Raw genomic sequence first — 11,208 nt, 5'->3', positions numbered from 1 at the left:
CGGGGAAAAGGAGGTTAAGTTCAGGGCCTTCCCACGTCTTTTGACCGCCGCATGTTTGGCTTCTTATAGGCAGGTCTCCTTGTCTGTCACCTCGCCAACTTCCTCAATCCCAGTTGCTATCCGATACCTGAGCCACGAGAGGAGTAAGCTATACTCAGTCTTGGACCAATAAACAACCATGGATATGGACAAGACAGAGAGGTCTTCGGACCAGGTCGAGGACGTCAACGCCGATAAGCTAAGCCAGCATGGCGGCAACCTCATCATGCCAGCCAGCTTGGCGGCCTTGAGTCAGGAGGAGTATGAGAGAATTGGCAAGAAGGCGACGTTGAAAATGGACTTGGTGATCATGCCCATCATGGTCATCATGTACATCCGTGAGTGCAACCCGCGTACTCCAACCATCTACTCCCAGAGGACACGACTAACATATTTGATAATTAAAGTTAACTACCTCGACCGCCAGAACATTGCCAGCGCAAAGCTCGCCGACATCACCACAGACCTGAACCTGAGCCAAGTCGAGTACCAGACAACCGTCAGCATTCTGTTTGTTGGCTATAGTGAGAACTTCCAATCCGTTCAGTCGCAGAAACACTTTTCTCAAACCCTGGCTAACACGGAAGCTCTGCAGTTCTCATGCAAGTTCCCTCGAACATGATTGTCGGCAAAATCAAGTGGCCCGGGGCGTACATCTGCTGTGGCATGGCCGCATGGGGTGTTATTTCTTCCCTCATGGCCGTGGTGCACAACTACGAAGGCCTACTGATGGCGCGCTTCTTCCTTGGCTTCGTTGAGGCCATCTTCTTTCCTGGCGCACTATACTTCCTGTCCCTGTTCTAGTAAGCGATCCCAATCATGTGCTCTTGGTCCCGAGCGATGTTAATCTGTGTCTCTCTAGTAACCGAAAGCAATTTGCCTTGCGGACTGCCATCCTCTATTCTGGTTCCCAGCTGGGCAATGCGTTCGGCGGTCTCTTCGCCATCGCCATCCTGAACCTAGATGGTGCACACGGACTTGCAGGTTGGCGTTGGGTATGTGCCTGTTCTCTCTTCTTTATCTGAAGCCTTCTCGGTCTAATCATGTAAACCACAGCTCTTCCTCGTAGAGGGCGTCATCACCGTCGGCTTGGCCATTCCGTTCGCATGCATCCTGCCCAATTCCAACAAGAAGATTCCCACTCTGACCCAACTGGAGTGCGAATGGGTGCAGTACAACTTCGCTGCAGATCAGGGCCAGGAAGATAATTCCAGCGAAGTCACCGCTATGAAGGGTTTCATGATGGCCGTCACGGATCCAAAGACCTGGATGCTCATGGGAGTCCTTTACTCTGTAAGTCGCACACCTCACCTATCTGCCCCCTTCCATGCACCTTTCCGAAGAGGTTAGAGAAGTTTTTGGCACACCAGGAACAACCTTGCTAACTCACCCGGACCATCAGACCTACATCGTCGGCGCCGTCGCAAACTTCTTCCCCTCCGTCGTCGGCGGCCTCGGCTTCTCCCGCACAATGACCTACGCCCTCACCGCGCCCCCCTTCCTACTTTGCGTCATCACCATGCTCCTAAACGGCTTCCACTCAGACCGCAAACAAGAACGTTTCCTCCATATCGTCATCCCCCTATGCATCACCCTCGTCGCCAACATCATCGCCGTCTCAACAACCAACACGGCAGCACGCTACGTTGCCATGATGCTTCTCCCCGGTTCTTTCTACGCTGCCGCGGTGGTCGTGCTCTCTTGGATCACTGGTAGTCTAGCTCAACCTTCGGTCAAGCGTGCGAGTGCCATTGCCCTTATCAACGCCATGTGTAACACGCCGAATATCTGGGGTAGTTATCTGTATTATGGTGCGCCGAGATACGTTACGGCGTTTATTGTGAATATTGCGGCGACAGGTTTGGCGATTGGGTTCGCTACGGTGACAAGGATTTGGTTGAGAAGGTTGAATGCCAAGTTGGACCGGGGCGAGGACACGGGGAAGCATGGACCGACGCAGGCGCAGGTCGCTGGAGGGTTCAGATATCTCATTTGAAGCTTCTACTGGGGAATGCTTTTATGTTCAGCTAATAGTCTTGAGGAAGGATTTATTCGCTATGTTTAATGGTGTTGACACTGCCTTAAGCTTCTACAAGCTTTTGAAATTAAATCAAGTTCGAGACAATTGGCCATGAACTCCCTGCTCGTGCACTTATCCCCTCTACCAACAACTGAGCTACCTGTTCCATCGCGCCTCAGTATGGAGAATGATTGCCTAGCAAGCTGAGAGGTCACTTCTTATCTTTGACGTAGCAGAATTTCCCGCGATGCGCTTTTCTTCCACGGAACACAAGCAATGAGATCATTATTAAAGTGAATTAGATAGACTCTATGGTGAGAAGGCTCCTTGTAACGGAGAAACATAGTACTTGTCGGCGATCTCAGTTAACACATAGCCCTTGACCTAGTCTACAACTTCACCCTCCCTGTAACTTCCTTCTCAGCACGTTCGCTATTAACCATCTCAGGAACAATTTCTTCCACACTCGTGGCACCAGCGAGCGCCATATTAGTCTGTAGCTCATGTCTTAGGATCTGCACCAACCGCCTGACACCAGCCTCGCCATAGCCAGCCGTCATCGAGTACAAGAACGGCCGACCAATGCCAACAGCTGTGGCACCAAGAGCAATAGCCTTTAGGACATCCGTACCGCGTCTGATGCCACCGTCGATAAATATCTGGAATTTGACTCTTGTCTTAGGAAAGAGGAGGTGCGGCGCGTATCTACGAATCTCAAGGAGCGTCAGCATGGGAGCCTGCGCCGTATCCTGCGACCTTCCTCCGTGGTTCGATAGCACGATGCCATCCACGCCGTGCTCGTGAGCGATGACGGCGTCTTCAACAGACTGAATCCCCTTGATGACAATCGGCAACGAGGTCGTCTGCCTTATCCATGTCAAATCGGCCCACGTCAACCCCGCATTCAGTAACCCAGAAGCCGTTGTCTTCGCCACGCCGCTGGGTTCTGAAAGGGGTTCATCGCCAACAGTCAGCCTTTCATCGCGCTCACGTTTGCCGATGACTGGCGAATCGACCGTCACAAAGATCGCTTTGGCACCCAACCTCTCTGCCTTCCGAATTGTAGCTTGTGCCTTATCCCGGTTCCGATCAACGTACAGCTGAAAAAACAATGACTGTGCTTCGTTTACCCTGGCGCCGAAGATGGACTCGACCGAGGCGCTCGGCTTGGTGGGCATACAGTACATGATCCCTTCCTTGCCCGCAGCCCTCGAGAGAATCGTCTCGGCTTCGGAGTGGGCGTACTTGGCCTGTCCTGTGGGCGAAATGTAGAAAGGTAGTGAAGTAGGGAGGCTGAGGATATTGGTGGTTGTGGAGATGGAGTCGACGTTTCGGAGAATGCGCGGGCGGAGGGCGAGCTTGCGGAATATGCGGCGCGAGTCGTCAAGGCTCTGTTCGTCTTCTGCGCCTGAGTAGTAGTACGCCCAGCCCATGGGCGAGAGGTACTTCTCCGCGACCTTTTCGAAATCGTCGGCGTTGATGATGGCTCCTAAATGTGGGAAAGCAGGCTTTTGCTTTTCGGGAGCGTTCGATGAGGCATCTTGCGGCTCTGGTAGTGTTCCTGGGTCTACGGGACCCAGGCAGCGATCTGGTGATAGGGTCTCTGTGATGAGGTCTGGGTTGTGGATGGAGTCGTAGTCTTCTGTCGCGTCTCGGCCAGCGCATTTGATGATGAGTTTTGCGCCGCCTGGGTGCTCATCGAGGAAGTCTAGTCTAGTGTGAGCTAGCAATGTGAAGCTGGGTACCGGAGCATGTGCGTACTTGTGACGTCCCATACTTGGCCATGCACAACGACCCAGCACGAGTCTTTGGTGTTGTTCTTCGCAACCTCCGTACCGCTAACAACCATGGTGATGATCACTGATGATTATCAGTGATTTTGAGCGAGAATAAGGGAGCAAGATGCACGAGAGATTGGCATTGATAGCTTGGACAGATCCAACGTTTTCCACATCCCCAGAGGCACCTTGGAAAGTTGAGATAGACCCATCGTGCAGACCAAGCTTGGTCCTTTCACCCCGCGAAAGGCTCACGATGTCAAACATCTCCACTGACGGCACATTGACCCCACGAATCCACGCCAACCAGACCTAAGGTGGGGGTCATGTTGGCGTTGGTCCACGACCCCATGACGCCGCTTCTGGACCGATTCGAGACAAAGCTGCTCCCCCACTCAAGCCATAGCTTGCTTTTCGCAGTGGAATCCCCGCGAAAAAGTGGTGCGGCTCCGCCATGTTACGAAATCCAATTCGCTAGAAGGTGACGATGTTTGCGGCGTCGAGGATGTTAGTCGTCGGCAGTTGCCAGGTTTGGGCGGAGAAGTGTCCGGCGACGACGTTGGAGCTGGGGGTGAGGCTCGGGAGTTGTCCGGGGCCCCGGAATGGGGTCCCTGCTAGTAGCTGACTCGCTTCGTGCGGGGGACCAGCAGTGCATGGCGGGAATGATGATCGGAAATACGCGTTGGATTCAATGTTGGTTGTACGGATAGTTGTACGGAATGAGGGTGCAGTGTTAGCAGCAAGCTGGTACAGACTCCATGGGTGTGTGCGCCGGTGCAGTGCATGTTGGTTCCTCAGCTCCCTAGCCGTTCTGGGGCTAGTTCTTCTAATCCCTTAGCACCAAGTCCCGTGGACCATAGACATCAAAAACTTCCCGTTCCAATGGCGTTGGATTGCGCGTTGATGTGTGACATTGTTGGTCAATAAAGAAGAATTCTACCGTAACTAATCCTCTCCTTTCTCTAGGGTCAACAGTTTCTAGGGTGCCTTACTTCGCGAACACGGAGCATTTACTCTGGTTCAGTCGAGCCCCATACTACCTTATCAACGGGTGGCCCGGGCCTTTGGGAGCTTAATACCACCCAATCTAATTAGTCCGCGACGCGTCTGTCTCATTTAATATCAAATTTACGCGATCAAGCCAGAGCCTCTCCGCCTCATGATGCGGGATCTTTCTAACCGTCGCGCAAAAAAGGGCTAACTGAAATGGCCTTCAAACAAACCACACGTTCGTAAAACTCGACTACAAGTCCCATCATACAAAAAACATGGCTGAGATTCCAATGACTAGTCCATTTCGGGCCCAAACGCGCGCCGGGCGGTTCCCTCTCCCCACCATCACCCAAAAGACAGCGATTCCAACCCGAACCCGACCACAATGACTTGACGAGACATGGCGACACTGACGATGACCATCACGAAGCTAGCTCCGGCTCTCAAGCAGAGAAAGATGCAGAGAAAGATGCTGAGTCTTCCAATAACCCCCCACAAACGTCAGTAGCAGACAAAGTGAACGACATGATGAGAAAGTACACGTCGGGCATACCAAAGGAACTTTCCGGCGCCAAAAAGTACTACGTGGTATGGAATGGAACGGAAACCGGTATATTCGAAAGTTGGGGCAAATGTCAGCCGTTGGTTGAAAGATATCCAGGGGCAGGGCGTGAGTTGCACCTCGAACATTGCAAAAACCAGTTCCCCGGGCTGACTGCTTGAACGCAGACAAGAAAACAACAACGTACAAAGACGCTGTGAGACACCATTCTGCTTTGCGATACAAAGAGTATGTCTGATGAGTTTTGTCATAGGTGGATCTCCTGCGTAACAAGTTGACAGAAAAGCTCGAGGCAGAAGAGCCAAGGCCTGTACCTCAACCGCAACCTTGTACTGCATCGCAAATCACATATGAGAGCACACCTCGGTATACTCCTCCCACGCCTAACAGCCGTATACCTGGCAGTGCTGCGCCTAGCGATGCTGCAGCCATAGCTGCTGATGCGGGCGAGCCCCAAGCCCAGAGCTTCGACCCAGCACCAGACCCTTGCGAGCCTACTCTTTGCCAGGAACAACAAGCCGCCATGGATCTTGCCATGGCTGGACATAACCTTTTCATCACTGGGTGCGTAAGCAAGGTGGCCTCATGATGGTCCAATGCGTGGCGTCAATAACCCAATAATCATCTACTAACTTCATACGCACGTAGATCAGGCGGATGCGGCAAGTCTGTCCTCGTAAAGGCCTTGCACAAGATGTTCAAAGCGAAGGAACGAAAATTCCACCTAATCGCACCTACCGGCATCGCTTCTGTCAACATCGGTGGTAAAACGACGTGGAATTACGCGGGCTGGACACCGGATGATTTCTCAAAGCCATTCGGTAGACTAGTGGGAAAGTCGCGACACAATAAAAACAAGAATTGAATAGTTGGTACCCATGTTCTTATCATCGACGAAATCAGCATGGTCGAGAATCAGTTCTTTCAACGACTTGGTCAGGTCATGGGACGTATTCGACGCAAAGCAGCCCCGAATAACCCCCAGAGTCAGATGGAGGTTCGGGGCGCTTTTGGCGGCGTCCAGGTCATCGCTGTTGGGGATTTCTGTCAGCTGCCTCCGGTAGAGCCATTCAAGCATTGTCATGAATGTGGCTCGGAAATGCAACAGGAAAAGGTCGGGAACTCAGTCCGTTCATATTTCTGCCCTCAAGGAGTCAGCGATGAAGGGCCGCAGCAGAATACCCATGGGTATTTCATGGAGCACGACAAATGGGCCTTCAAGTCTTCTGAGTGGGTGAGGTGCAACTTCAAGTACGTCCACCTGAAGAAGGTTCATCGACAAACAGACGAGGACTTTGTCAGGATTCTTCAGACATGCCGGTTAGGCGAAGTTCTCAGCCAGAGAGATATCGACCTACTGCTAAATCATCCTGCCCAGGTTGAGAACGCAACTCGTTTGTTCAGTCATAGACTGCAAGCTCAAGAGCATAACGAATCTCAGCTCAAACAGCTCCAGAGCCCGTCCCGAAAATATTGGTGTCTCGATTATGCCAATACAAATAATAGCACAGATGAAGAACTTGATCGTCTGATCGATTACTACACGGCAAGTGCTGGCTACCTCATCCGTCGAGCTGTAACTAGGCGCGACTCTAAAATCTTAAAAGTAAGGGTTATTAACAAAGTACATTATCCAGAAGCGAGATTCGGACCCTAAAGCACCTCCTTCGCGGCAACCGTTGTCCCGCTTGGGCGACCATCGCTATGCCCAATTTCTAGAGTTGAAGCTCAATATGCCCGTCATCTTGCTTGCAAACGTAAGATCCTCCGCAAGCACTTTTTGCATAGAAACGTTTGTCGCTAGATTCACTAACCTCGTAAGTTGTATGCACCAGATTGATCTAGACAGCGGCCTGTGTAACGGCAGTCAGGGCAAAATCTGCGGCTTTGTCTCGCGCTCCAAGATTGAACGTCCCACGGAACCTAAGCGGAAAAAATACAAGAAGGATTTGTCAGCTTTCGATGCTGCTATGGAACGTTTTCGTCTGACGGAAATGTTCTCAACGGACGAAGGCGCGCCTGAATTATGTGAGTAGAAATCCGGCTCAGCTGCTGGGACAACCTCTTCATTTTTTCCTCATATCGGCTGACTCAATGAAGATCCCGAGGTCGAATTCAACAACGGCCAACGCCGCGTCATTGGCCCGGATTGCGCAGTAAACGAACTCGGCACCAAACACCCGCACATGCTCGTATCTCGGACACAGCTACCTCTCGCTCCAGGCTGGGCCATGACCATCCATAAGAGCCAGAGTCTGTCTCTTGACCGCTTAATCATTGACCTGGGCTCTGTCTTTGAAAAGGGCCAAGCATACGTAGCGCTCAGCCGTGCCCGATCTCTCCAAGGTCTGCAAATAGAAGGCACCGATGAATACATGCTTCAGTCGGGCTTGGAACTGGATTCCGAAGTGAGGAGGTTTCTGGAAGAGCTTGAGAGGAGCGCTGAGGGAAATTGAGCTCAGGTCAGGGATCCAAGCCAAGACTCTACCCAGAATTGATCGATCTTGGGCTTGTGCTCGAAGTGCGGCTGGAAGAAGGGGAAATGGCATTTATGGCATTGGTTGGAGTTGGCTCAACTGGTAGCTAAAGTAGTAGGCAGCCCCTGATGGTATACTATACTGTAGGGAAAGTCACAGGATACGGAACCGCGCCCGAAGTACTGCAGTATGGTTACACCTTCATTCCCACTGAAACGCTATGGAATAGCCCGCGAAGTCGTTCAACCTTGGCCTAGGAGATTAAGAGGAGTATCATCCTGGTGTCACTGCCCTGCCTGCCTTGTCATTCGAAATTCGATAAACGGTACCTGCGGCAGTGGATTGTTCCTATGCAGACTGATATTCTATCTGCCCAACCCGTGTCCGCTCCTAGATCTTTGCAGAAAATTCCAGGCCTCCCGTCTTCAACTTCTGTTCGAATTCGTCCTGCTTGTCAAGCATGTGCGTTCCAGCTGCCAGGCCCTTCATACCCTCAACGTCGTACAAGTTTTCCAAGGGCACATCCCGAACACACACCTTATGGTCCTCCTTCGTTCCTCCGCAGAACACCTCTATAACGTTCCCGTCGCCGTATTTCGAGTCACAGATAGCTGATATGGCAACTTTGACCACTTCGTCAACGCTTAGCATCAAGTCGTCGGTATGTACACGCTCTCGGCTGTAGGAGGCGTGGAAGATTGGGGTCTGCAGCCGGCTATCAGCACTCATTGTATGTGAACATCACGGATTTGAGGCAGGTTGAAACTTACATCGACTACTCCCGGACAGATTGCGGCGTTTCTAATGCCAGCAATCTTATTCAAAGAGCCAAGGGACTTGCACATGCTGACAACGGCTGCCTTGCTTGAGTAGTAGAATGGCGTAAGGAGGCCGTGAACATAGCCCGCCATACTGGCGACCCAGAGAATATTGCCTGCAAGATGTCGGTTTTCGGGACGCAACCAGTATTCGATGGCTATCTGGGCAAGTCTGACAGGGGCAATGGTGTTGATGGCGTAGGCTTGGTACATGCCGATTTTGGCATCGGCTTGATCTCGGGACAGAGGCGAGATCCCAGGCGGGTTCCAAAAGTCGCTGGACGGGGGATCATAGATTCCGGCCCCGTTGATGAGTAGATTGACTCGCGCATATGTCTCGAGTGCGGTGTCCCACAGTTTATTGATCTGAGACCAGTCGGTGAGGTCTGCCTGATGGAAGATAGCCGACGCAGTGCCAGGCTTGGTTGGGGGATGGAGGTATTTCTTGAGTGTATCTTCGGCCTCGGGACGTAGTCTCAAATCCGCCATGACGACTGAACAACCCGACTCTAGAAGGGCCCTGGTCAGCGCATGGTTGATACCTGAACTCTGTTAGTATTGGTAACTTCGAAAAGGGGGTAAGGATGCCAACCTGATCCAGCACCAGTCACAAGCGCGACTTTGCCATTCACTTCCCACGCGGTCATTTTTGGTATATTCTACTGCTGTAAGTCAAGGTGCTTTTCGAGAAGCGATGCTCAAATCGTCAGAAAGAAAGGAGAGAGGAGAAAGAGGAGATGGAAGCCATCCTTCTGGGTTTGTGCACTCGTGATCTGGTTTAAGCGTCACGTCACTCTGTTTCATCCGGACTGCGACCCGTCCGTTTACCGAGTTGATGCCGATGCATGTCTATCCATTTCAGTCGACCGCTCTGAGATGCGTTCACTTGGCGGGGTTGGGCCGAAAAGTTGGTCCGACATTGGTCCGCGGTGTGCCAAGTGAGAGGCACAGCGGTTGGAGCGGCTTCTTGAGCACATCAACAGTTGAAAGGGGCAACATCAGCGCATTATCACCATCTATGATCAGTTGGTGTCTTTTTATGCATTATCTACGCTCAGTGAGTCGTCTTCGATTACTTACGAGAAGTACTTTTTATTTAGTGTGGCCTGTTGTGGTGGTCAAGAGTCCATACTTGATGTAGCCACAAGAGTATCTATATCCGAAGGACAGCCATGGTGCAAGTGCCGACTTCTACAGATTTCAGAGAGAATGCGAGACATGCTTGTTCTGAAGGACAAAGATTATCACTGGTTCTCTCCAAGCGCATGGCAGGGCTCTAGGGCGACAGAATCCGCTGAAATACATCCTTCGTGACGGCATGGAAGTCCTCCTTGCTCAGATCAAAACGGCCGAGATCCTCAGTCTTGCTGTTGAAATCACCCCCCTCGCCCTCTTTGTAATGTAGCGGGAAGAACTTCGCAAGCACCACAGCATGTGCGTCATCCCCACTCATCGCATTAGCTCTCTCAAGAACATCATCCACGGCCTCCTCGCGAATGTCCCAATCGGTCTCAGATGTTCCAGTCGCCAGCATGATGCTGCTCAGTACCTCTCTCTGAGTGACGTGGAAGGAAGTAGTGTAGAAGCATTTGTTGCGATAGCGTGCAAGTTCCACATCTGGCATAGCCACAACCTCGGCAGTAACCGCTCCAGCTCGGGCCAGCGTAGTGTAATTCATCTTTGTACGCCCCCCTTTCCAAAGCGTAACCTTGAGTGTTTTGGCGTCGATACCAAAGACATCGCCCATAGGCAGGCAGAAATCGTACCAAGGGTTGGTAATGACACCGATCCAAGAACCAACTCCTAGCTTTTCGATGAGTTCTCGATGTTTGCGTTTATCAGCGATCTCAGGTAGCTCTTCGATGAGCTTTCCTTCTGGATCACTACCAAACTCGGTCGGAAGGATATACCGGACATTGGCCTTTGCGGCTGCGCGGATGAAGACGTCGCTGAGGCCCACAGCCGGGATGCCAAGTTGCAAGACCAAGACCTCTTGACCATCCAAGACAGACGTGAGAGCAGCTTCGTCATCGAAGGCAACTCTTTTGACGGTGACGCTGTCAGCGAATTCAGAGGTGGATTCGTTCCGGACAATGACGGTGATGTCGTGGATACCATGAGAGAGCAGTGCCGTCAGGGTGCGTTGCCCAAGGTTACCACTGGCGCCAACTAAGGCAATCTTACGATCTTGTCGCACAGGTGACATGGCTGTGAATGGAATATAGATTGAGGAGAATAAAGTTAGTCTAAATATTGACCAAGGGCTGATGATGGTTCAGTTTCAGTGTGGTGAGCTGTTAGCATGCATATGCTGAGCGGAGGACCACTCACTTAAATACTTGTTCGACGTACTTAACTGACAAACCAAAGGAAGTGGAACATTGCGTTATCACCTTTGCAACACTGTAAGCTAAGCACTGTTCACATATGATTTCCCAAGACGACTACAAATTACATGTATTCAGTGCCATTAGACTAAACTCTAGGATTTTCAAAACCGAATGAACCAATCAGAGGGTTC

The 11,208-nt window shown here is 51.5% G+C and overlaps 5 protein-coding genes across 5 annotated transcripts; 2 read left to right on the top strand and 3 right to left on the bottom strand.

Moving 5' to 3' along the window:
* Positions 1-178: 178 nt before the first annotated feature.
* On the top strand, positions 179-2,035 carry CPAR01_09963 (TNA1 is necessary for nicotinic acid import into the cell; the record flags this gene model as incomplete). The annotated part of the gene is made up of 6 exons (XM_060494226.1): positions 179-377; positions 447-563; positions 635-842; positions 902-1,034; positions 1,096-1,332; positions 1,385-2,035. 6 exons carry the CDS (start codon positions 179-181, stop codon positions 2,033-2,035), a joined length of 1,545 nt encoding a protein of 514 aa, XP_060346408.1.
* A 413-nt stretch (positions 2,036-2,448) lies between these two features.
* CPAR01_09962 (glycolate oxidase) lies at positions 2,449-3,908 on the bottom strand (the record flags this gene model as incomplete). Its single annotated transcript, XM_060494225.1, has 2 exons — positions 2,449-3,767; positions 3,821-3,908. 2 exons carry the CDS (start codon positions 3,906-3,908, stop codon positions 2,449-2,451), a joined length of 1,407 nt encoding a protein of 468 aa, XP_060346407.1.
* A 1,135-nt stretch (positions 3,909-5,043) lies between these two features.
* Positions 5,044-7,848, top strand: CPAR01_09961 (ATP-dependent DNA helicase PIF1; the record flags this gene model as incomplete). Its single annotated transcript, XM_060494224.1, has 8 exons — positions 5,044-5,065; positions 5,129-5,418; positions 5,646-5,956; positions 6,041-6,213; positions 6,262-6,968; positions 7,030-7,149; positions 7,228-7,420; positions 7,493-7,848. 8 exons carry the CDS (start codon positions 5,044-5,046, stop codon positions 7,846-7,848), a joined length of 2,172 nt encoding a protein of 723 aa, XP_060346406.1.
* Positions 7,849-8,259: 411 nt separating this feature from the next.
* CPAR01_09960 (uncharacterized protein) lies at positions 8,260-9,334 on the bottom strand (the record flags this gene model as incomplete). The annotated part of the gene is made up of 3 exons (XM_060494223.1): positions 8,260-8,574; positions 8,640-9,229; positions 9,280-9,334. 3 exons carry the CDS (start codon positions 9,332-9,334, stop codon positions 8,260-8,262), a joined length of 960 nt encoding a protein of 319 aa, XP_060346405.1.
* Positions 9,335-9,963: 629 nt separating this feature from the next.
* CPAR01_09959 (uncharacterized protein) lies at positions 9,964-10,893 on the bottom strand (the record flags this gene model as incomplete). The annotated part of the gene is made up of 1 exon (XM_060494222.1): positions 9,964-10,893. One exon carries the CDS (start codon positions 10,891-10,893, stop codon positions 9,964-9,966), a length of 930 nt encoding a protein of 309 aa, XP_060346404.1.
* Between the last annotated feature and the right edge of the window lie 315 nt (positions 10,894-11,208).

This window comes from Colletotrichum paranaense (genome assembly GCF_030867605.1).
Source record: "Colletotrichum paranaense strain IMI 384185 chromosome Unknown Scaffold_8.1, whole genome shotgun sequence".
NCBI classification, from domain to species: domain Eukaryota; kingdom Fungi; phylum Ascomycota; class Sordariomycetes; order Glomerellales; family Glomerellaceae; genus Colletotrichum; species Colletotrichum paranaense.
Note: the sequence above shows the minus strand (reverse complement) of the source record. Positions and strands in the feature narration are given on the sequence as shown.